This window comes from Plodia interpunctella, chromosome 25 (genome assembly GCF_027563975.2).
Source record: "Plodia interpunctella isolate USDA-ARS_2022_Savannah chromosome 25, ilPloInte3.2, whole genome shotgun sequence".
In the NCBI taxonomy this organism is placed as follows: domain Eukaryota; kingdom Metazoa; phylum Arthropoda; class Insecta; order Lepidoptera; family Pyralidae; genus Plodia; species Plodia interpunctella.
In genome coordinates, this window is record NC_071318.1 from 1,235,174 (window position 1) to 1,262,089 (window position 26,916).

General features: G+C 35.6%; 2 protein-coding genes across 11 annotated transcripts in view; one reads left to right on the top strand and one right to left on the bottom strand.

The window, feature by feature from the left end:
• Window positions 1-1,015: 1,015 nt before the first annotated feature.
• LOC128680767 (uncharacterized) lies at window positions 1,016-12,190 on the bottom strand. 3 transcript variants are annotated; one of them, XM_053764158.1, is made up of 4 exons: window positions 12,126-12,190; window positions 3,592-3,716; window positions 2,584-2,771; window positions 1,016-1,898 (listed from the first exon to the last, which is right to left on the bottom strand). In XM_053764158.1, the coding sequence occupies exons 1-4, from the start codon at window positions 12,166-12,168 to the stop codon at window positions 1,457-1,459; spliced, it is 798 nt and encodes a 265-aa protein (XP_053620133.1). In that variant the 5' UTR covers window positions 12,169-12,190; the 3' UTR covers window positions 1,016-1,456. The 3 variants fall into 3 exon arrangements, with proteins under 3 accessions (XP_053620133.1, XP_053620134.1, XP_053620135.1); XM_053764159.1 differs by lacking the exon at window positions 12,126-12,190 and adding an exon at window positions 5,520-5,667; XM_053764160.1 differs by lacking the exon at window positions 12,126-12,190 and adding an exon at window positions 5,287-5,488.
• The window catches only part of LOC128680765 (uncharacterized), a 32,666-nt gene continuing 14,968 nt past the window's right edge, over window positions 9,219-26,916 (top strand). The window contains exons 1-8 of one of the 8 annotated variants that reach the window (XM_053764152.2): window positions 9,219-9,422; window positions 13,410-13,522; window positions 14,369-14,522; window positions 15,985-16,072; window positions 22,605-22,786; window positions 23,741-23,931; window positions 25,824-25,936; window positions 26,337-26,502. In XM_053764152.2, coding sequence (XP_053620127.1) covers window positions 13,492-13,522; window positions 14,369-14,522; window positions 15,985-16,072; window positions 22,605-22,786; window positions 23,741-23,931; window positions 25,824-25,936; window positions 26,337-26,502 — 925 coding nt within the window. In that variant the 5' untranslated portion in view covers window positions 9,219-9,422; window positions 13,410-13,491. Of the gene's footprint in view, window positions 9,423-13,344; window positions 13,523-14,368; window positions 14,523-15,984; window positions 16,077-22,604; window positions 22,787-23,007; window positions 23,103-23,740; window positions 23,932-25,823; window positions 25,937-26,336; window positions 26,503-26,916 lie in introns of those variants that run through there. The other 7 variants (XM_053764149.2, XM_053764154.2, XM_053764150.2 and 4 more) reach the window with 7 other exon arrangements.

Consider the following 26,916-nt stretch of genomic DNA (forward strand, 5'->3'; position numbering starts at 1 on the left):
ATTGTGTTATTAAACCGTCATTTTAATATAAATAAAAGGGAAATTATAATAATCCTTCATTACACGGCTGACGGTCACAGTCTTCAAGTGGAATGAAACACGCACAACGAATCTCATGGCGATATTATTGGAGTTTGCCATTGCCTTTTCCATTTCACACACGTGATAAATTATCAACTAGTTTCCTCACGATGTTTCAGAAATTTTGTTTCTAAATTCTGTTTCTCAAGCATAAGAATCAATAGCGAGCAAGAAAGAATCAAAAGCAAAATATTCAATATTTTAGTTAAGTTTACTTTATTGTCTATGGCTCATTTTGTCTATTGTTTGTTCCCGCTCTCTCTGTGCCTCCATCTTGGAGAAAATACACGTACTTTCAACACCTCCGGACCTTTTATTTTACTAGTCCTATAATACTCCAGTTAGACACTATTAACTTCATTTTTAAAGCTGTAAGCTGAGAATCGCTCGGCCAAAAAAAAAACAAAATACAATGTTTAAAAATGATTCCTAATTTTTTTCGCATTAAGAATCGAACCCGAATGAAACTGCAATCCGAATGAAAAGCCGAATGCCGAAGCTGATGACGCATGAGGGGAAGGGGCGTGTCAAATGTAAACCTCCCCCTTTCCCGCCCCTTAATTATAGCTGATCTAGTGGAAAGAGAGGAAGAGAGAAAATACAATGATATATTATTATGTTTCTCCTTAACAATACACGGCACCTAGGCCGGTCCTTTGAGAGGCTTGCGTGGGGATACAGAACCAACACGTAGAGGCCCTTTGGAGAGATTTGATGTTGTGTAGATCTTATTATTATTATGACACACTCGCACACAATACTGTTTAAACGAGTTTCTTCTCAGCCAGCACTGGTCGTTCTGAAATACCAGTAGTTTGCTTTCGGGAAAAAGTTTCGGTATAAATTCTAAATGCAAGATTTGATTTCAGACGGACGAACATCGGGGCAGGTGAAACGAAATAAAATCTCGTAATAATAATGCATATAGTTTGATTTAAATCTTGATGTATTTTATGTTAGTATCAACTACAATTTAATACAACTATTGTCAACACAGAGATCATTTGTTATACTATTTACAATTTAAATCACATAGACATAAATACAACGACAACAAATAAACATTTACGATATGCGATTATGAAGTTTAATCTACGCAAAAAATATTGAATTTAAATTTTTCATGCACATAAGATTTTGTTATTGTTAAAAAATGCATTTTCTTATTAGTAACCATTACTATACAATCCGGGAGAGATCCCTTGAGACCTATTTGATCGAACATCATCACCCTGGAATCAGTGTTTGAAGAGAAAACTTCTTTAGCGGCGTTGTGCACTTTTTGTTGTGGGTAAAAAAAGTTAAACCCGTCAGGATATCGAAAATTCGTAAGACGTCAAAAATACATTCAAGTTTTCACCTCTGTACCATAAATTTACTTAACATCCTTCGAATCACCCTTGTCTTTAACATTGATCTTTCCATCGCCATTATGGGCAGGTGCAATCATCAACAAATTATTTCCATTTCTATCGGCCAAATTTCTAAACGGAATCGGCCATCTTGGATTAAAATAATACTGATTCCTTAACACTCTCAAATGTTCTTTACCGAAATAATGATCAGCTCGTGTATTTAATCTTTGACAGTTCCTTTTTAAGTCTTCATTTTCTTCATTGCCATACTTTTGATCGTTCTCATGGAGTATCTTTGGCTTCGGACCGTCGTCTTCAAGATACGGCCGTTTGAGTCGAACTCTCCTGGATTGAGGGCTTGGAGATTCACATTTGATTGCGAGGTTCACTGAATTCTCTTTATTCATCGATAGGCCGTGGTTCTTCTGCCATTCCAGCACTTCGCATAAGAGGCCAATGTACCTGGTTGATAAAATGTATGAGTTGCTGGATGTGGAAGTAAATAAGATTAGTAAAAACCTTTTTTGTCGCTGTTAAATATTATTTTGGCATTTCTTCTCAGCAGTTGTAGATCGTACCGAAATGTCAGTAGTTTGTAGTTATTTGAATAAGGGAGTTGAGGGAGCAGGTCTACTTTGATGTTATAAATAAAAATACAGATTTGTAAACATAGAATTATGTTAAATAGTCATGATAAAATTGATTCTTCATATAGCAAAAATCTCGTTTGAGTGTACATTTTCTGCCGCAAGACGATTTTGTCCAACGCCGATTTTGCCAGAACCAGATTCAACCAAAACCAACGGAGGAGATCTATCCCATTCTGAACTTAAATCTACTTCTAACTATTAACCTGATGGTAATCTGAAGGTTCTCATTCTTGATAAGTTTCGTGTCAGGCTTCACTCACATTCGTCTCTTGGCAGTTGGTGAACAGCCACCATAGTAAGTTAAAGAGATTTTTGTATGATTCTGCTATATCAAAATATGTTCCTCTTTTAACCTTTCATGCATAAAGAGATCAGGTATCGGCATAGAATAGTAAATTATAATACCCCACTGGACTCTTTTGGCATAGAATGCCTTGAAGACAGTTTGAAAGGAGCAAGATCTCCCTGAACTTCTAAATCGACTTCTATACACTAACCTGATGGCCATCCTAAGGATCTCATTCTTGGACAGCTTCTTGTCTGGCGGATGAGTTGGCACCAACCTCCTCAGCTCAGCGAAGGCCCCGCTGACATTCTGCTGGCGCCACCGCTCGCGGCAGTTGGTGAATAGCTTGCGTGGGGGGCGGAGACAAGAGTTTAGCGAGGGGAGGTCTTCTATGTGATTCTGCAGAAAGATGACGCTTTTGTTGATAGATCCTTGAAGTCAGAAACTCATATTTATGTCTGACAGTTGCAATCATAAGAATAGACGACGATCATATCAGAGTGTCAGACGTAGAACGTTGAAAATCAAGTCTAAGTATTACAAGCTTTTATTTAGTTTCACCTATCTCGATGTTTGTAATCACATCTTGCGAGTTAAATTTCTCCTATTTCCGCTTGTCCTACAGAAATAAAATTGTCCACAATTACAATGAATTATTATTACAGCATGACTAGATGGTGCTCCATGATCAAATTCCTGTGAGGGAACCCCTCAATGGTGTACAACGCGGACATAATATTTTGTTACACATTGAATGTAACAAAAAATGAAAATATTGTAAATTCGTATTTATTACAAGCTTTCATTTAACTAGCTCTGTAAGTGTGGGTCAAACCTTGCAAGGTTGACACACTTTTCAGCGCCCGATTGATCTTTACTAAATACACCTTTAGCTTTTTATGATAGTGTATTATAATCGAGACCTTCTTCATATTCTTTGCATGTATGTAGATGTCATATAACAAATCACGTATTTCCAAAAATGCAAGATCTATCATAGATAAACTAATTTCGGTGGTTCCAAACAAATGGGTTTTCGATAATCTGCATTCTGATGGTATCATAGAAAACGATACTGGAATTTGAACTTTTTTCCGTTGTCCTATCAATAGGACATGCAATGGAACTACGGAAAAGAAGGGGATCTCGTAGGGACTCAGGATTAGCTCCTCTAATATAACGGGGAACTCGTGAATTTGAGGGAAATTGAGCTTGTTACCTGGACACTCCTTGTCTGCCTATCATCATCGCTGTCGGGTAGACAGAAGTCGTCACTCAACATCTCACTGTCAGGCTCCTCATCTGAGCAGGACTCCTGGTCTGACGCCATGGAAGTCACGTAAACTGAAACAAGGATTATCTAGTTCAGCATTTTGTAATGACAGAAATGTATGGTTATATTGTTTTGTTGTACAGTCAACGGCACAACAAGATACACTGCACGAATCTCGGTAATGGCGGCAAGTGTGCAATGAATTTGGGTATGTTGATGTGTTGTTAACTGTACGTACATGTCACACATGTTTTTTAACTTATTTTGAAAATATTTAAATGAAAAAAATCTGGAAACAAACCATTTTTTATTTCAAAATCTATCTAAGACAAAATCATCATCATCATTCATCAAAATTTGATGAAGTTTAATGGCCAACTTCAACGCTTGCTGATAATATATCTGATAGCCTATAGGTTATCAGAAACATTAATCTGTGGTACACCACAGATTAAACAATACGTCCAACACCTGCCGAAGTCACGACACGACACATGCCGACGCGAATGCGTGAACATTGTGTGGTTGGTATGAGTACTTTTATTTACCGCAATGAAAAACCATCAATGTATACGGAATTCGCCAAAGTTTGGCAAACTGTTCGACGACAGTGTGGAGCTGGCAAAACGTATCAAACAGCGTTAAAATTGTGTTTCAAAGGTACTGATAATGCTATAACTTGTAAATAACCTCAGACAGACTTATCTAGCAGTGAATTTCTCTGTGAGATTACGATATATTATTTTATTAAAAACTGGTGGTAACAAGCCGTGGATATTTTTAACAAAATTAACCGCGACAAGCTAATTAAATACTTGAATGTTTATTTATAGTGACTTCCGCTGATAAATTATATCCTGTCGATTTACACAATGTATATGAATATCTATTCTTGTTTGAACTAACTAGCGACCCGTCCCGACTTCGCTTGGGTAAAACAATAACAAATTATACATTAAAACCATTATATTAAAAAAAGTTAGTAACGCTATATACCCAATTAAAAATTTTACGTGAATAGTGTCTAGTTATTCTGTTAATTTTCTTTTTAGCAACAAATAATATTTCAAAATAATTTCATTACATTGGTTTATATTTAGTCGCCTTCGTCCACTTTGGTAACTAAACTTACGTAACCAGTTACGAGGGAAGATATTTCTTTCGCTGTTTGGTAACTAGTTGTTAAAAAAGATACAAGAAGAACACTGTAACAATGTGCTTTTAACATTTGCCGCAAAAGTAATTGTACACCATTTCAACTGGATACTGAGTAAATTATATTTTTATCGCAAATATTAGCCTCCTTAACTTACTTATTTTCATGTCATGTCATGTCTGTCATTAACAATTTTAAAAAACAAATACTTTTTGGTAAGTATTAGTAAACCGGGACTAAGCTCCCGTGCGAATTTCGTGAAAAAAATTAAACTATGTGTTATTCCAGGTTATATTCTACTCGTGTAGTGTACCACATTTAATAACCGTCCAGTAGTTTTTGGGTGAAAGAGTAACAAACATACATCCTTACAAACTATCGCATTTATAATATTAGCAGGATACTTGTGTGATATTTATAAATACATAAGTAGTGTATAACAAATTCGCCCGCCACGTCTCTCTGTTTCTAAGCTTTCTACTTACTTTCTTCTTGTAAACCACGCATCTGATTTTAATACAATTTCACTATTGTTTGATTCACTACTATTGTTAATGTTTAAACAATTTTTAACGATGAATTTATTACATACAAAATAGCATAATAATGCTGTATGAAACATGACCCGGCGATGTTTAGTATAAGAATATTATCTCAATTTATGTCATGCATTTTTATTTTATAATAACTGTGTCATTTTCATATCTATTGTACTAACCGCGACTTCCCGATAAATCCGTTATAGTTGGCATAAAAACAATGACACACACACACACTTATTATTTAACACAAAATTGATTGCAATTCCCCTACAAGCACTTTCCACTGCGGCACCCGAAAAGCGACTGAAGGATAATTTTATATTTTTTCAAATTTCGAAGGGGTAGCGTTGTGTTCTGATTGGTTGGAATTGAATCGGGATGGACCAATGAGGGCTGTGAGGCGGAGTGCAGGGGACAATAGGATTTTCACATTTGTTATTATTATTTTTATGACACTTATCGTAATAGATGGTAGTTGCTTTACTTATTTAGTATACTACTAGCGGCACGTCCTGGCTTCGCTCGGGTAAAACATGTACGTGATTCAAGTGTCTTAACTTCTATTTCGACGAATAAGATTTGTAATTATGAAGTCATGGGAATTGAGTGTGTCATGCTCACTCAAATGGTCAATCTGGTAGTGGCGTCGTGGGCCGGGTCGTGAGGTTCCCTCTATTATGGTTGAGCTACGCGATGGCTGACCCATGCGTCAACTCGTGAACAGGTGCTGCCAGAAGGTCATCTCGTTTCTTATATATTTTTATGTAAGTTAATTGTGTTATATATATATGTTTTGATATAACTTTTGACTATGTACCTACATTATGTACTTTTATATATTATTAGAAAAAAACATTGTAAGAAACAATAATGGTAAGCCGATCTGGCATGATAGGGACCAACACTGTTCAAATGAGTTTCTTTCGGCATTTCTTCTCAGCAGTGGTCGTTCCGAAATGCCAGTAGTTTGTAGCTTGTGAGAAATAACTATAAATATAAAGATTGACGAGAAAAAGTGCCTGTGAAGGTCTAATTTCTGAATAAATGATTAGAATTTGAATTTAAGAAAATAATAAATTATACACCTAAACCTTCCTTAGGAATCACACCATCTATTGGTGAAAACCGCATGACAATCCATGCAGTGGTTTTTGAGTTCATCGCGAACAGACAGATGCGGCAGAGGGCTCATTTTGTAACATTTAAAGATGTTGTCTTTCTCACCTTCACGTGTTGCATTCGAAGCCGTGAAGCCGAGAAGACCAAAGTGAACTTAAAAAATTAAACATAAAAATTTTAAAGTATCGTTTGTGATTTTACAAGCGGCCGAATACTGATGCTACTGATAAATAGATATATATTTTCCATTTTTTAGAATGTCGTTTCTATAAAACGTGTAGGTACTCTACGTTCGATTTCGCTACATAACGTTACTCTACTGTCTCGTGTTGCTTGGCTATTACATACATAAAGATGTATAAATTATATTAAATAATATAATTAGACTATATTTATTTTATATGAAAAACGAATCACAAAAAGTCGTAGAATAAAAGTTCCTTTTTTGATGTAATCAAGTAGTCTTTAGGAGGTTTTGCATTTGATACCAATAACCCTTTAGTAAGGCCTTTGCTTGCTGCAGAAGAGTTTAAAAATAATAATTCTGACAACAACTTTTCCTCAAAAATGCACCTTCCTTATCATTTAGACACCGCTTTTGTAATCAAATATTAATCTTAATGCCGCAATTAAAGCATTAATTTTACATAATCACATTATATTGAGCGGATTTACGTACCTTATTGTGGCGGATATCTACCACGCCACATGCACAACGGCGCAGATGTAAAAAGCCAAACCAAACGCAACGAATAACAAGCCACACAAGTGATCCAGGACACTACGGACAGACGGCACGACGGTCGACTCACTATGGACAGCTAACAAGCCTAAAGTTGATGGTAAAAGTTGATGGTATCCTGGTAGACCGCGCAGACAGTGCGTTTTCGATTGGAAGCATAAATACAACCTCTGACATGACACCGTCGGAGCCGTGCGGTCTCCGGCGCTGCACCTAGCCTGGCGGGAAGAGCTTCCCTGCGGTGGCGGTCGAGCATAATCACCTAGCTCCCTCTACACTTATGTTTGTCAGTTATATTTATAGTGTTACCTACTGGTGTGTAAAGCTATCTACCTAAGTATACTTAAGTAATGAAACTGTAAGTCGGGTTGGTCTGTCTGTTTTTATGCGGTTCCTTCTTTTATAACACGCGACGGATCTTGATGCAGTTTTCATTGTTATTTAGAGAATTTATTTACGAAGTTTTACACTGACTGATATTTAAAGTAGCTTTTGTGCGCGGCTTCGCCCACGTACCTCGTGTTCTAAGCAATATATCGCGATAAAATCTATACAAAAAATATGCCGCAAATATATTCTTTAGACGCTGTTTGACTGGTTTAAACTATAAATATTCCAATTTGAATATATTTGATCTCAAAATTAATAGTTGTAAAAATCGCTGATAGAAGTACTTATCTCATTGAATGATATTTAATTTTAGTAAGACAGTATAAGCTACGGTTTAATACTTTACAATTAGCTGCCTGACGATTACTGTTTTAATTCGCATTCCTGATTTATTGTTTATAGTAATTTAAGTTCCCCTTTTTTCGCACTAAAATATTACAAAACTGTATGTTACCATAAAAAAAAAATGTTAAGTTAGATCATCCGCTTTAGGTACAACTGAGAACCGTATCAAATTCCATCCAGTAGTTTTTACGTTTTACGCAAACAAACATAGCACACTTACAATTTATATAACAATTAGATATAGGTAGATGCCCTTGTGCGAAGCCGTGGTCTCCTTTTATAGAAAAAGTTGTGGGTTCAAAATTAAAAATCAATAAAGAAAAGGGAAATAATATTGCTTTTTACAATTTGCCTATAATTCCAAAAGCAATTAAGTTTAGGAGATGCTAATTCTATGACCAGCCCTCCCATTTTCCGGATAAGCTTTTAATCAAACCGTGAACTTTGATTAAAAAACTTTCAAATTTTATTTCATGTCCAACCGTTTGCCGAATTAATTGCTGGCGTAAAAGGCAGTTGGGTTTAAGTGTTATGTATATGTAACATTTTACAATTTATCAAAAACCATTTTAAACAATACATTGTTTATAATTGTTTTTTATATGCAGGCCTACCATTATAAAATGCGCAGTTTAGTTTAGGAACCTGAAATTGATCGCATTAGTACCTATTAAGAATTAACTCGATGGTCCGAATTTGCGATGCAGATCTGGGGGCTTACCATCATCTATTAACGCGATCCACTTTACGACCTAAACTGAACTGCATCGAAAATTAATACCATCGACTTAATTTTTTGTATGAATGCGATTCATTTTAGGTTCCTACATTGAACTGAGCATTGGAGCGTTTCTGCATTGGAATCATTCTGTAAAAGTTGATGGTAAGGTCCTGAACTGGATCGCATTAAGAGATGATAGTAAACCCTCTAATATTTATTTTGATTAGTGATTAGAAGACAATATGTTAATCAAATCAAATAAGACATTAATTAATCATGCACGTGATTAGTTGCCTCGTGGTAACTTGATTTTAAGGCTTGTATTCACGCTTCCTATACTTATTACGTCAAGCAAAAAAAAGCCCAACACTGATTTCGTTTGTTTACAACTCGAAAACAATTAGTCATTTTAGTTACTTATGTAAGTATATCTTTTCTTAGTAGGCTCATAATGGCCACCTTATCATTAGCTTATAAGTTTAAATTCCCAGTCAATTGTCACACCAATTAAGATATTATTTGAAGTATGATAAAACCGAGTATTATTCGATAAGAACCAGTAACGACGCGATTTTCCACCCATACACACGTATTTCTAGGTTATATTAAATCTATTACAAATATATTATTGGTTACGAGAAAACGTGCCTTGACTCTTAACACAATACAAATAAAGTTCAAAGAAAGATTTGTGAATGCAGTTTATAAGTTGTTGAAAGAAGTGACACCCAAAAGAATATAAAGACGCCAAATCAAATATTAGTTAGTGAAGTTTAATTGTGTTTGAATTAGTGTATTTTAATTTGGTCGTGTGTTCAAGGAACGCGTTATTTTTAAATCGCAATCAGAGAATTCGGCGCGGAAAAGCTATTGTTATTTTTGATTTGAACAGATGTTTTCAATTTGAATGAGAAATGACGAATTTTCTGAATTTCTTGAGGAGTTATTTAGCTGCGCCCGGGTCTTGGCTCCCGTGGGAATTTCAGGATAAACAGCACCCTATTCCAGGATATATTCTACCCGTGTACCTACCAAACATAACAATCCGTCCAGTAGATTTTGCATGAAAGAGTAACAAACATACACACATACATCCTCACACACTTTTGCATTTATAATATAAGATATAGTAGTAGGCCGTGATAGGTAATTAAGTATACAAATGGATATTGGATAAGCAACATTAATTATTCTTAAATAATAGCAATAAATAATAATAAAATATGGCAACTCGTTTTAACAGATTTAACAGAGAAGATTATTAATTTATTCGGCCAAAGGGGGAATATATTAATTAACTTCCATTAATATTTTTATTATTGTATTTTTTACTATGCATATTGTAGCGATATCTGAAATAAACAATTATTATTATGTTTCTCTTTCTTCTCTTTTGGAATTCACGGCACGGATGGATCCAACAAGTAGAGGCCCTTTAGAGAGTTTTAATGTTATGTAGGTCTCCCGCCAAAGCCCACTCCCGGTTATACCAACGAAATGGTATGCCCTGCCCGTGAGCAGGTCTCGGCGGGAGTGTGTATTGCAGTATAATGGATACAAATACTGATCTATGGAATTATATTTGGATGGACTTAAAATGAGCTATTGCAAAGAGTTTCGAACTCTTTCTCTTTCGAACATCTGCCGTAATCATTATATTATTATTATTTAGTTTCTTATTTTTTCTCCCAAATTAATAATTGATTTCGCGGGTTTGTGACCAAGCGGTATCAATGGAGAAAAAAGAAAAAGGAGCTTAGGAATTTTGAGATAGAAACTTACGAACTAAACGGCGTGATTGTAATTATTATTATTATTAGTGTTGTTTTAGAAAATTTTAACAATGAATTGAAGTACTTGCGGCCGTCCAAATCAAAAGGGACCTTATGGCGCCCGGCACTTGCGCAATCATTGCCGTTGTTTTGTATTCGAACAACGGCAATAAAGACCTAAGCGCCAGCCGCCATAAGGTCCCTTTTGATTTGGACGGCCACAATTTATTAATTCATACGATAATAAATACTTCAGTATAGACTATTATATTAGTGTAATGAGAGTAAAACACTTTTACTCTAATTACACTAATATCCCACCGCTGCCACCATGTTGTGAATAAAAGGCATGCTAGACCAAGACTGATTTTATTCTCTTACCCGCACATAACAATATGAAACTGACAGGCAAATATCACATCAAATAATAGTGCGGCTACCTGCTACCTAAGTTTAGCCGGTCAAACCTAGCCGTAGCGAGTTTCTATATGTTAACTGAGACCGGTGACGCCTCTGTCTAGCCGAACTTCGGGGTTTAGCCGTAATATTGAAGTACATATTATCACACCGTAATTTTTAATCGGGTTCTAAATTATTTGAAAGTTTATGCTAGCTCAGATATATGACGACCTCAGTGGCGCAGTGGTAAAGTTCTTGCCACTGAACCGAGAGGTCCCGGGTTCGATCCCCGGTCGGGTCATGATGGAGAATGATCTTTTTCTGATTGGCCCGGGTCTTGGATGTTTATCTATATACGTATTTGTTATAAAATATAGTATCGTTGAGTTAGTATCCCATAACACAAGTCTCGAACTTACTTTGGGGCTAGCTTAATCTGTGTGATTTGTCTTAATATATTATTATTATTATTAATATTAAATACTTACCAAAGTAAATGATTATATTGTAAGTAATATGGTACAATATATTTCCTAAAATCAGAGTGGTATTCTTATGTACACGTATATCGCACGTGTTTGTATGTTTATTTAACGATAGTAAATAAACCAGGCGAACCAGTTTGTTATACTATGTCGGAAAATCATATATTACAATCGAGTGAATGAATGACTTTAATGAATGATAGATCATGAGCGTCGTGAATACACGGCGCGTGGCTCTACAATGTCGTCGAACAGTTTGCCAGAAACTTTGACGGATTCGGTCTACGTTGTAGGTTTTTTTATTGCGGTAATTAAAAGCACTCATACTAAGTACGCGATGTTCACGCATTCGCGTCGGTATTTGTCCGAGTTCGGCGATAGTGTGGAGCTGGCATAATTATAGAGTGTTGAAGTTTTTTTTTTAAATTATAAATGCGATAGTTTCTCTCTCTCTCGTCTTATACGTTTCATTTCCCAAATTTCGGGGTCGTTGTAACTGACGTAATTCCCTTTGGGAATGCTGTGGTAGCTATCAAGCTATATAATCCCTTAGTCGCTTAGTACGTCATCAAAACATATGGAATGGTTCAATTGTAGGGCTGGAACCATACGCAATATTTGACTGAGTCATTGAAATATTTCGGTATCATCCATACATACATATCATAAAACTAGGTCTGCCGCGTCTATGTCTGTCTGTCTCTTCGTGATAAACTCAAAAATTACTGCACGGATTTTCATGCGGTTTTCACCAATAGACAGTATGGTTCCTGAGGAAGGTTTAGGTGTATAATTTATTATATTTTTACCCGAGCGAAGCCGGGACGGGCAGCTAGTTATCAATAACACCATCACATCACAAACTGACCATCTCAGTCCACAAGTGCATACACTCAGTACAGACAGACAAACAAACACTTCTGAGCTCGCCCTATTTCCTTGATAACGGGCGATAAGGTGCTGGATATATTGTAGGAGGTATAATTGATTGATCGCCCATGTTTGGTAAATATACCTCAATTAAATGTGAGGTTATCTTTAAAGTTAGGCTTAATAAACTACTAAATACGATTATAACCGTAAACTTGTAGTATAATAAAAAACACATGGTAAAATGAACCACCCAATAAAATAATGCATTCTTTGAAAAGTGAATTTTATGCCTACGTTCACACGTACGGCTTAAAACAGCTCCCGACGAAGACGATATTGCCGCATTTTTGTGAAATACAAACTATCGTACAACGCCACAGCCCTGTGATAAAAAATATTCCTGATATAAAGATTCGCACGCTCTTACACGCTCTTAAAGTTCTATCCCAATGATTTTTAACGCGCGTTGAAAAAGCGCCCGTGTGGACCCGTCTTAAAGGAAGAATAAACTAAATCAATTTCATACGCTAATTATGAAATTATTTGAATATAATATAATTATTTTATTTGTTTTGTATTTCCTTCCAATAAATACAAAGATGTGACTAATTCAATTTTCTAGACATATTCATTGACGTAAATCCCAGTTATATTATAAATGCGATTGTAAGTTTGTTTGTTAGTAGCGTGAAGAGTCACGCATTATCTACTGGACCGATTGTTATGAAATTTGGTACATGTATAGAAAATAACCTGGAATAACGTATTGCAGGTACTTTTTATCCCGAAATTGCCGCGGGAGCGGGGCGCAACTAGTTAAATATAATAGAACAAATAGTATTTCAGTACTGTTTCACAAAAACAAAATAAATGAATAACTAACAAAAAGGAATAAAGAATATATTTAAAAGTTCAGGTTAATAGGTTGAAGATATCTGTTTCAAAATTGCTTTACAAGATAACACCCAAACATACATAGTTACATAACTTTACTATATGTTGCCCGGGGCTTCGCTCCCGAGGGAATTTTGAGATAAAATATAGCCTATAGCAATCTTGGATAATGTACCTTTCTAATGGTGAAAGAATTTTAGAAATCGGTTCGGTAGTTTTGGAGATTACCCGCCTCAAACATACAAACTCACAAACGCTTAGCTCTTTATAATTATAGTATAGATTGAACACATGACCATATTTTGATAATAAAGAATAGATATTAGTGTCATAATATTGATATTGTAATGCAATATTAAAGTCTATGTGAACAAAGTAACTGTGATATAGTAACGTAATTATGTGACAATGGATCCTCAAGAATTAGTGCCTTTAGAATGTAAGTATATATATATTTTGACGTGACAACGTCTTAAATTAGGTTGCGGCTGGGAGTATGAAAAAGTGTAACGCCCGGTAACGTTACGATGAGTCTCCGAACGAGAGAGAGGCCCGCCGAATGCCTTGCGTCTCTCTCCCACTCAACTATGATCGGTCTGCCGCGCGCGTAAAAAGACGTTGTCACGTAAAATCTTCGCCCGTAAAACCGACTTTACAGGCAACCATTTTTTTTTTATTATTCTTCGGCTAGACCTAATTTAGCCTTTATAATACCAAGGAAAAACAACTGCACCAAGGTCTAGCCAGAATGATAAAGACTAAATCTATATCAAGCCGAACATAAGCAGACGACACCTATTTGTAAGCAGCAGAGTCCGGCTTCAACTAGGTCTCCCCGGCAAAAATTAGCTGTAGCCGCACTTTGTAGTTTAGCCGATTCCGAATATAAATATGTAACTTATTTTCCAATAAAATTATTTATATTCGAATATAAATATGTAACTATCAGTGGCGGAAATAACAAATTGGTTGTGTATAAAATAAGTTTTTTTTATTATTATAAAAATGACATTTTTGACATAAGCTTTTATTGTTGTCAGATAAATCTTATTGCATTCAATGTGTGACAAAAAAAATCATGTCGCTTGAGGAATTCGCATGACTCAAGCCGTTCCTACATAATCAGGTAATATATGTATAGTTATCATAATAATGCATTATCAAACTAAACGTATTTAGAAAATCTCAGCTCAAAATTAAGTTACAAGATTCCACCCGAAACATAGTAACAGATACATTGCATGTTTAAATGAAAGCTTGTACAAGTTATGATTTCTCTTTACAGCAGACCTACATAGGCCCCAGCGGCCTGCAGTTGGACGTCATTGCAGCCGCATCGCATCACAATCCTGCACACAGGTCCCGCTCAGGCTGTGCAGGATGCTGGCCCTGTTGATTATGGTGCCGAGCGCTTTTATATTCGTACCTTTATATTTAAGGTGAGTGTACTTTCATGCTGCAGTAGTGGTGTAATGGTTAAGACGCCGCCTGTGAACCCTATGGTCCCAGGTTCGAATGCTACTCATACCAGATATGTTTGTATACCAATATGACTCATGTATAAATGAAATTGAATGAAATTATTTATTTCGCATTGAATGAGTAGATTCGTTGTTAGAACATAAAATATCCTATGTCCTATAGTAGTTTCTATCGACCACCTCTTGCTTCCGGTGAAGGAAAACATCGTGAGCAAACCTGCATTTTAGTCGAATTTATCATCTAAGCTACTAAGCTACACACACACACTAGTGTGAATTGAAGAAGGCAATGGCAACCATTATTACAATATATTTTTTTCTCCCAGACCAGCATGAACGTATCCTCATCCTCAGTCGTATTCCTCATGGCTGAGGGTCGTGGTCAAAACTTGGAATTAAACACACACAACGACTTTCATGGCACTATTAATGGAGTGGTTCGCCATTGCCTTCTCCATTTCGCACACAAATTGATAACAAACCATAGTGTAGGTTCCTCACGATGTTTTCCTTCGCCGGAAACAAGTGGTGGTCGATGAAAACTACTACACATGAGTCAGATCGGTGGTATACAAATTAACGTGTGGGACTCCAACATGGAATCTTCCGGTTATATAAATATACAAGGGCCTTAAAAGCTTAAGTTTTGCACTTAAATTATCTATATCAAATCAAATAATTTATTCAGAAATTAGGCCTTCACAGGCACTTTTTCACGTCATATTCTAAATTAAATTACAAACTACTAGCATTTCGGAACGACCACTGCTGGGAAGAAATGCAGAAAGAAACTCATTCAAACAGTGTTGGTCCCTATTATGCCAGAAGGCTTACCATTTTTTAAATATACATTTATGTATATTTTTTTATCAGTAATATAACAATGTAAGTACACAATAAAGTAATAGTATATGGCGAAGTAAATAAGACCACGGAGACCGGTAAACAAAGAAGGAATACTTTATTTTAATTACACTAAGTTATATACTAGAAATAGCTTATAGGAATATTAGGTGTTAGAAATATGTGTTCCATGTACGTACGTGTTTGGATAATGTAAAATTATCACATTAAAACTCTTCCTACAGGCACGTCACGTTCGTATTCCTAAGTGTTCGTTACGTAACTAATGGGTAGTTGAAATAAAATACTTTTAAGCTAAAAAATTGATAATTATATTTTCCCTTGATCTTACAAATTAGTAGATTAGAAAAAAGAAATTGAATGACAGGAATGCAAAAACCAAAAAATTAGATTTGTAATGCGCGCGCAGGAATCAAATTTAAATTGTCGTGTTCGATAGCCATTGGCTGCCGCGCGAGGGGTCGCGGGCGGGACGTGCCTAGTGTTGTGGTGTACTGGCGTAGACATTAGTGTCTACGCGACCTTATGGTCGCTATATAGTATAATATTTTGACAGATACAGAGTATATTCTGGCCAGATGTACCCGATGAGTATGACCGACATGAGGCTGATCGACAGCAAGATATCGACCACCTGGTGCCAGGTAGGTGTGTATTTTTATACATATTCTCCATTATTTGTCTTCTTCATTTATTTATTTTAACCTATTAACCGTCCCACTCTTGGGCAAAGGTCTGCCCCAACCCATTTGATATTAATAAATCAGAGTTATTCTACTCTGGTCTCCAAATTCTGCATAGTTTTGAAAAAATAACTACTTAATATTACATACATACTTTTACTTACAACACATAATAAAAAAACTAGCTTTTTCCAGAGGCTTAGCCCGCGAGTATTTCTCAGCGAAGACTCTGTTAGAACGGTGGTCTTTAACTATATGCATACCAAATTTCATCAATATCGGTCCAGCAGCGGTTTAGCCGTAAAAGCGGAACAGACTGACAGACTTTTGCATTTATAATATTAGTATAGATCTCAAAATGGTCGGCCTGGGCCGAATTAGTTAATAAAGTTATAGTACTAGCGCCCCGACTTCGCTCGGGTAAAACCATACCTAATAAAAAGTAACCTAGGTCACTCCTGAAGGTGCCGCCTATAAATAAATAAATATATCAGGACAAATCACACAGATTGAACTAGCCCCAAAGTAAGTTCGAGACTTGTGTTATGGTATACTAAATCAACGATGCCATATTTTATAACAAATGGGTCGTTCTTCTTTTTAACCTACAAAAAGGTGTCTTCGCCAGACAGTTAAAAAAAAACAAGTAAATTATCAATATTTTTTTAAAATTATATTTTGACATACACTGTACTATACATATAATGATCGCACATATTTAAATAACATATTAATTAAATAATTTCACCGTAAAAAGTAAGTTACAGAGTTGTGAATCCGCGTGACAGAGATGTATTCATACAAAATCATTATGTCTCCCGCTACATGAGCGTGCGTGTTATCTATAATATTACGAAAAAAATATATTATGACACAAAATGTAAAAATATCCTATATCTCTTTAATATATTACCTATCGTGTAACAGTAATAGTTATTTTTTAATACTATCAATAAAATTATTAAAAAAATTCAAATACTCGTCTCCCTCTACCTAATGTTTTGCGTGGTAAATTCTGTCACGTGGGTTGTCAAACGAAATACGCGCTGTTGCCGCTCGTCCTTGTGGCATGCGAACCAAGGATATTACCCCTTCCCCCCCTCCGTATGTGTTCCCCTCTGCAAACAGAAGGCAGCGCCTCAGTCGCCCAAACGCAGTGTCAGGACGTGCGTGTGTTTATTCGGCTACCGCTTCGTTACGTAAGTAATTGATTCAAATTCTAATGATCATTGTTACTTTTTGTTGTTTACTCTTACGTAATAAAAAATATTTTATGCCCGACATGTAAATTATCAAATTCTATGTTAACTTTTAAATATTATCAACGTTTTAACAAAAATTTACCCTTCCGTCACACGACAATTCTGTCACATATTTATTGTGACCGAGTGGTAAGTACGTGACGGTGGGGTAATATAAATTTTGTTTTTGTTATATTTATGCTTAATTCAAGAAATACTAAAAAAGATTCATTCGTTTTGGTAGTTATTAGAATAATTATTCCCACGGAATCTTCTGTTATCATTTAGATACTAATTACTTATTTTCTATTACCAGATAACATCATGGTGAAACAAAAGCCATTAACAGCAGCAGAAAGACAACGGATTTGTCGCGCGAAACGAAATAATGACCCTGAGAAAGTAGCTGAAGTAAAGCGCAAAGATTTAGAAAGATACCATGCTCGAAAAAAGTTAGTGGCTGATATGAGCGAGCGAGAACATCGAATTCAAAAGCGAAGATGGCAAGAAGCTAATAAAAAAAGAAGGGAGAAGAAAAAGATACTTGAAGAGGTACTTTTGAATACACCGGCTCCATCACCAATACCAGAAAGTCCAAGAGTAACTCCATGTGCAACACCGACTCTTTCTGAAGTATCAATGCGCAGTTCCAGTGGAAAAAAAAAATGAAAAGAGATAGAACAAAGTTATACAGAGATAATGTTAAGTTTCAAGAAAAAATAAAACAGTTAGAGAAAAAAATTGGAAGGAAACTGTTACTTACAAAAAAAGAAAGCACAGAAAAGATTTTTATTGGACTCCATGAAAAACCTGTATAAAACGTTCTTGAAAGAAAATAGTGGCCTCAAATGCTACTTCACTAAACATAGGCCATTTTATGTGAAGCCACCTACTGTAGATGGAAGAGATACATAGGTTTTTCGAAGAATACGGATTTCGTAAAATATCCTGGAACTTTTTTGAATCAGGGTATGGGAAAGGAGCTGCTGATGGTATTGGAGGGACAATCAAACGGCAAGCTGATGCCATAGTTGCTAGAGGAAACGATATTGCAGATGTGTTCCAATTCTTTTCCGCGCTCAAAGATGCCAACAAAATTATACTGTTCATGGTGACAGGCGAAGACATCGAAAAGGTAGCAGCAACGATTCCTAGTAACATTGTGCCCCTAAAAGGAACAATGCAGGTCCACCAAATGTTCACAGAAAATCGTGGAATCTTAAATCATAGGGTATTAAGCTGCTTTTGTGATCAATTCTGTTCTTGCCATGCTCCTAAAACTTATCGACCTCTGCCTGAAATCCAAGAACAACAAAATACTGTGGACGAGTTTTTATCTAATGAAAAAGAAGATGCTGTAATTCACGATAAGGAAGGTTTGATGCTCGCAGATATTACAAATACAATTAGGATGTCCCGTAAAAGTATTTTCGATACTGTATATGGCCCAGATGAATCATCCGATGAAGATCAACCTTTAGCCACGCTTAAAACGAAAAACGATCTAGCTGATCAAACTGCCGTCTGTGGTACTTCTTATCAAACGCTCCAGCCTGAAGATATTCATCCAATGAATATAAAAGACGGAGTTTATGTATTGGTTAAAGTACGTAGCTCGCGGAACATTCAGTACACTTACGCTGGAGTAGCAAAGTGTTGTCGATGAAGAAGGCGAAGTCATGGTAATGTTCCTAAAATCAGTTGATGACAGTGGAAGGCTGTTTAAATTAGTGGAGAATGACATATCGGATGTTCCTTTTGATGATTTGATTAGTCTTACCGGCTCCAAATGTCATTAAAAAGGGGAAGAGACAATTTTTCCAATTCGAAGAGCCACTATCAGTATTCGAAAAATGACTGATTAATTATTAAGCTATTGTTATGATGAATGTTTTATTTTTTGCGAATTTAAATTTGTTGTCAAGTTAGACTGGATTTTTTATTTAGTTTAGAATGGATAGTCATTTAATTTACCAAATTACTAATTACTTTTGAGAGGCTCTCACGACTCTAAGAAGCTCTCATCTCAAATGTGATTTCATTAATTGTTTAAGTTTGATCTCACCTTATTATATTATATGATAATGTTGAAGACTGATTAAGATTTATAAAAATAAATGATTCTATAAAAATAAATGTGTTTTATTGCAAACTATTGCAAAAGAGAGTTTGGTATCCCCTAGAATAACAACTCCGTCACATAAGTTACTACTCTGTCACAATGTTGTCTCCTGTTAGGAAAATTGTTTTGGTCGTATATATATTTAGTTATAACTAGTGCAACATTGGAGTTTTTTTATTTACAATATTTTATGAAATTGCCATCTGTGCAATGCGTATTTATTTGTAAATAATACTAAAATTTTATTTACAACAAAAACTTACTTTATATCAGCAGTAAATGTGACAGAGTGGTATTTGAAAATCAATAAAATATATTTATAAATACAAATATATAATATTAATATGTTTTTTTAAAAGTTCATTTTGGTTAATTTATGTTTTACAAAAGTAAAAGTTATTTAACGAAGAGCAGTTAATAGAATAAAATAAAAGATTTCGTGACGGAAGTGTAACTTTTTGAGTCGATTCTTTCTTAAAAGTCATGAAAATCCTACAAAAATCTGTAATCTTCGCGGCCAATAACTTTTTCTGATAGAGTAGAAAGTCGTCTAATAAAATATATGTATATGAAGACGTGTATGCAATATATATTTTTTTTCAAAACTATGCAATTTTTTTTTCAAATTGTAGGTTAAAAAGAAGAACGACCCAAATACATATAAACATCCAAGACCCGGGCCAATCAGAAAAAGATCATTTTCCATCATGAGGGAAAATGACCCCGATCGGGTCATGACCCGACCGGGGTTCGAACCCGGGACCTCTCGGTTTTGGGCAAGCACTTTACCACTGCGCCACCGAGGTCGTCAAATCTCTAATCTCTATGCCAAATTTCATCAAAATCGACCCAGTAGGTATTGAGTTTCTTCTAAATATACACACGTCTAGGATGAACGGGTTTGGCCTAGAATACATTCTTTTTTATCATATGATAATATACATTTGTTACTAACACTAGATTAGAAGCTTCTTTGTATACTACTAACATTTTTTTTTTTTTTTATATGAGTCCTGGATGCTCGAAATAAAGATTTTTTTATTTATTTATTTTATTTTTAATATAGGATAATTTAAATGTATTGTAATGTACTAGCCTAACTAGACTGGTACATTACAATACATTTAAATTGTTTACACGAGCGAACTATAGCTATAGTATTTGATATGAACCGACGACCGATAGCGCCTGATATCTTGAGTTTTTTTATCTGTATATTATAAGGCTTGTAGACATTTTTTATTGCAAATATATATAAATAAATATATAAGCAACGAATTTAGTAACATACTAGCTACGCCGCGGGGTTCACTCCTTTGACATATTCAGTATAAAATGTGTCGTATATGCTGTTCTTTACCCGTGTACCAAATTTCATCGAAGCCTGCCCTATACATTTTGCGTGAAATTAATTTTCAAATATTTTGTAGTAAAAAAAAAAAGACGTATTTCTTATAAACTTGCCTTTTTTTATAATAATACCAGTGGGCCGTCCCAGCTTCACTCATATAAAAGCATAATAAATTATACACCAATACCTTCCTCAGTAATCATCACACTATTTATTGGTGAAAACCGCATGAAAATCCGTGCAGTGGTTTTTGAGTTTATCGCGAATAAACAGACAGACAAACGCGGTAGAGCACTTTATTTTTTAATATGTAAGGATAAGAATAATATCCCCACGCAAGCCTCTTCAAGGACCATAATCATGACGACCTCGGTGGCGCAGTGGTGAAGTGCTTGCCTCTGAACCGAGAGGTCCCGGGTTCGATCCCCGGTCGGGTCATGATGGAAAATGATCTTTTTCTGATTGGCCCGGGTCTTGGATGTTTATCTATATATGTATTTGGTATAAAATATAGTATCGTTGAGTTAGTATCCCATAACACAAGTCTCGAACTTACTTTGGGGCTAGCTCGATCTGTGTGATTTGTCCTAATATATTTATTATTTATTATAAAAATACATAATAGTTATAGACATTATCTATGTAAAACAAAATATATTTAAAACAATTTTAAAAGGATACTACTTAAAGAAAATCGTACTAAAATCTTTCAATAAAGATTTTCACAGGTAGATACGTCGTAAAAATTTCCATATTGACTAAAATACAATACAATTTGTATTATCTATATAATAAGTGAGTTAAATAAATAATAATGTCACACCTATTTATATTTTTATATAACAGAATTATGTGTGACTCAAAATTAGAGCTTAGAGCAAATAAAATTTTATATAAATATAATTTATCGAGGCAATAATTTTTTATGCACGATTCTACTCGATAATTTATATTTGCAAAAGTCATGATGACTATATATTACCTAATCATATCGACATACAACTTGACAGATTATGTACAGATGTTTTATTATTAGATACTACGAGTAGCTTTTGCCCGTGGCTTCGCACGCGCTTACTTCATGCGTTTGCGCATAATTTATTATTGTCAATATCTCGGGTTCTGAGCAACGTATCGCGATATAACCTATACCAGATTTTAAGTTAGACCATTCGCTATGCAACTGCATCCAATTCCATTTAGTAGATTTTACGCGATGTGCGAACAAACATACAGGCATATAAATATTACAAACATACAGTTTTATTATATAAAAGCGGCCCTTCCCGGCTTCGCTCGTGTAAAAACATAATAAATTATACCCCTACCCTTCCTCAGGAATCATTCTATCTAATGGTGATAAATGCATGAAAATCGAGTTTATCGTCAACAGACAGACAGACGCGGTAGAGGACTTTATTTTATAATATGTAAGGATTATGTATGTATAGATTATAGATAAATATTTCTGAAAGTTTGGCTAGATATATTGATAAGGATTTATGTCAAAATATCATAATATTTTCTTACACAAATGTAATTTTTGACATAAGCTTTTATTTATTACAACGGACGATAAATAATGTCGTTGCGATAAACCGATGAGGAGTTCCCTCGTTAGGAGCCAATCCCAATTCACCTTTAGAATTGTCTTTTGTGACCGTGTTATACCTATTCACATTTATTTCTTCACTTTCCAAAATTTATAGAGAATATACACACTCGAAAAAATAATTTATGTATCAAGATCATTAACCAATAAATTTCTTCTTCTCCCAGAGACAAGTGGTGAAGTCCAATGCAACATTTAACGCGTTCGTGGTCCCAGGTCCCCCGGAGTTCAGTCAGGAGCTGGTCCCCGTGTCCATGACGAGGAAGCTGGAACTAGAAGACGACATGAAAGAATACTGGGGATTTTATCTGCTGAAGGGGTCCAGCGTGACTGTGTCTACTTGCGTTAGGTCTGTACTGACAGCTTTTTACAAAATATGTTTTGTATCATAAACAAGATGTTGCCCGGAGCTTCGCTCCCGTGAGAATTTCTCGGTCGCGCTGCGTTAATATCCGTCGACGGATCAACTCAGAAAAACTTAGAAATGATATGAAGTTACGACGTACAAAACAACGGAGCACGACGCAGCTACAACATAACACGACTGAGCAATGCAAACACACTCTAACAACAACATTTAATTATATGATTAGCCTTGAAGTGGTTTTTCTTTTGCAGTGGTGGTGGTGTAATTGTCAAGACGCCTGTGGATCAAAAGGTCCCAGGTTCGTATCCTACTCGTGCCACATGAATTTGTATACCAATCTAACTCATGTGTAGTAGTTTTCATCGATCACCACTTGCTTCCGGTGAAGGAAAACATCGTGAGGAAGCCTGCACACTGGTTGATAATTATTAACTTGTGTGTGAAATGGAGAAGGCAATAGAAAACCACTCCATTACAGTGCCAAGAAAGTTGGTGTGTGTGTTTAATACCACGCAATGACCACGACCCTAAGACATAAGGAATACGAATAAAGAAGAAAGTTTTTCTTTGTTTTGTCCCTCTCTCTCTTTTCAGTATTTGACTATTGAAAGAACGAGACAATACAAAGAATAACTATTCCGAGGTTAATCAGAGAATAACGTTTTTATTATTAACAGGGTTATCTATTGAACGGACTATGGCAAATTTTTATCTGTTTGGTTGTTTGTTTGGTAGCACATCACGCAAAAACTACCAAATATAATTTGATGCGCTTTCACAGTTATATAACTAATGGTCTAACTTAAAATCTGATATAGGTTTCATCGCGGTGCGTTGCTTAGAACCCGAGATATAAGTTACGCACGGACACACGAGACAACGCGGGCGAAGCCGCGACCAAAAGCTTGTAAATAAATATTTTTGTTTTAATAATAGATGGCCTGGCGCTTCCCTCATCATGATCAAAGGGTATAAACACCTGAAAGACTGCGCGTACATCGGAGACGATTCCTCTGAAGAGTTGGACGAACTGATGGAAGCCAACAAGCTCGGGTTAATCAGCAACGTGGAGCTGATGGAGAAGATACAGCAGCTGAATAAGGTTGATGGGAAAGCTAATCAACCAGGTAACATATTTCAAATTCATATTCAAAATTCATTATTCAATTCACAATGATAAACATCACTTATTGACGTCAAAAAAAATACTTAAACTAAGTCTACCGCTGACTTCTAATGCGAAGGTGAAGAAGAAGCGGTGCAACAAACTTCACCGCAACCTTTTCTCCAAAGACTGATAAATGTCTTATCATGTTTAAAACTTATCTTTTTATAACAAGTTATCAACAATCTGACTAACTTGTGATGATTTATGTTAGCTACCGACAAAGCTGTGACGCTCAACGGCTGAAGGAGAAACCGGGATAACGATCTGATCTGAGAGTATGTGTGCGGCGAGTGGTTCCGGTTTAAAATAGGACCACTGCAAATCCTCTCGTCCTACAAAGCGACTAAGAGACACATGCCTTAACAGTTAAAAGGCAACATTACCATCCTCGAAGAGGGTTGACATCAGTCAGGCAGGCCGGTTATAATAGCATAGCCAATTCTTCAAAATTTATTTGTTGATTTTTGTTTGTTTGTTCTTGACAGCTAAGAATGTATCTCCAGGCCAGTAGTCAGCGTAAAAAATAACATTACACTATTGAAGATACATACTATGATTTTGCAACCAGCTTGTCTAACGTCCCCTTGGGAATGCTATTGTTTCCACTGCGTAGGCTAAGTGTACCTTAGTCGTGTCGAACGACATCGACGATAGGATATGAAATGGACCTATTTTAGGGTGGAACCACACACCAAAATCGTTATTTAATCATTATCCATACATATTATGAAGCAAAATCCTCTGCCGCGACTGTGTTCTGTCTGTTCGCGTTAAATTAAAAAACTGACTCACTAATTTTCATGCGGTTTTCACCAATAGATAGTGTGATTCCTGCGGAGCTTTTAGGTGTATTTTTATGTTTCTACTAGTGATTAATAGAGTAACAATCAATAACAGTGAAGACCATATTAAATGCAAATGTGCTGATAAATTTTGAAGAAGCAGCAGCAGACACGTGTCGACATTACGTTATCAATAGATACTTATCAGTTTAATACTAGAAACAAACCAGTCTTTGATATAAATATTAATAATAACTGACACGATAAAACACACAATTGATAAAGTAACAAGGGACCGTGTTATATCGTTAATGAAGTAGGTTTTGTTCAAATGATGTCTCATTTATCACTTTATGTAATGACTGGCGGCGGCTCGGCAATAAAAAGTAATATGTCAGTCTTGAAATTAGCTAACTAGCCTATCTCTGTGCCGAAGTTCATCAAACTCGGCCCAGTCGTTTTTGAGTGTATTATCTTATTTTATTATCTTTTCTCTTTACAATATTAGTGTGAATGAATTCTTTTGTTTACTAGGCGATAAAATCTATAAAAATATATAATATCGAACCTATAATTATCATGACCGCAAATGATGTTCTTTGCAGTATAGTTGTGAAAAATCATGCTGATTAAATACAGCGTGAAATTCAGTATAAATGTGGAGAAATTAAAATAACAGATAAATATGGGAAATTCTTGTTTGTTTGTTTGTAATAACTTTATTGCACGAAAATGAGTACATTAATCAAAATTAATACAAGATACATTGTACAACGGCGGACTTATCCCACGTAGGGATCTCTTACAGTCAACCGGCGATAGGTTGAGAGGACGTGTATACAGTAGCAGGCTAGTCAGAAGTACTAGCGTACAACATGAACAGAGAAGACTATAAATTGTAAGAAAATAAACAAATATACTTAGGAAAAGTAAAATCTAAATAAATAAATACATAAATATATATAACAATAACAAAAAGTACATAAAATAGATATAAATACATATTAAATATCTATCAAATCAATCTAGTCATTCATAGCTCCTCATTCATATTTCCTGATGTTTTCAGATGCCATGAAGAGGCACAAAGCCGGTGTCAGCTTCCACGACCCAAACAATATAGACAACATCACATCTCCAGACAATGTTCCGACAATAGACGTTACTGATCATGATCCTAAGGTAATGTTTGCTCTAACAAAATTTAAACTGTTCCGTTTCATTTCTCTTCTTTATCCGCAGCCCTCCGTGACCCACTGCTGGGTATAGTCCTTCCGTCCACGCCAACCATCTTTGTCCTGGGCCATCCTTATTCAGTTGTTTAACTTTATATCGTCGTCCCATCTAGCTGCCGGATGCCCTAAGCTCCGTTTTCAAATTCTAGAGTGCCATTCAGTTACAGCTTTACTCCACCTTCCATCGTTCCTTCTAGCCATTATTAATTGCTTGATACAAGTATTAAATGCGCACTTACCCTTTTAATTCGGACGTAGCTACTCTGTCGCTCAGTGGCTGAACATATAGTTTTAATAATTTCTAAAACAAATGCTCTAAATTTGACAAAATACATCTTCTTCCTTAGGAGCTCCGTGAGATCCTAGAACGTCTCCACGCAATCAGAGAAGCAGCTAAACAGGAGTCGTTGAAGTACTACCGGCCTCCCGACCACCTGATGTCGCTGCCAGCCCTCCACAGGCACAGGGACACCAATGTCGATAAGGATGAGAGAAGATTTTTGAGCTTTAAAGGTATATAGGTAGTATATATAAAGTTAATAAATCTGAAAGTCGTCAGGTCCCGCCTCAGAATATGAACATTCAATATCTTGTCATGGATGTTAAACGAACTAAGGCAGCTGATGGACAACAACTGCATTCCGATTGGCGTCTAGTTGCAAAATCACAGCCAAATCTTCAAATTTTTATAAGGATGTTTTTAGGTGACGATTTTATTTTCCGTTTGATATGACTATTTTATGACACTAGTGATTTTATTAATTTTACGTTAGGTGTCACATGTTGCTAGTCTATAAGAAAAAGCCCGAATTATCCATGCTGGCCATTAATGTACATCATTAGATCTGGTCATGTATACTCCATTACACTAGTGAAAGATCTAACGTAGTTTTTAGCAGTAGAGTACTTAAAAACTTGTGACATACT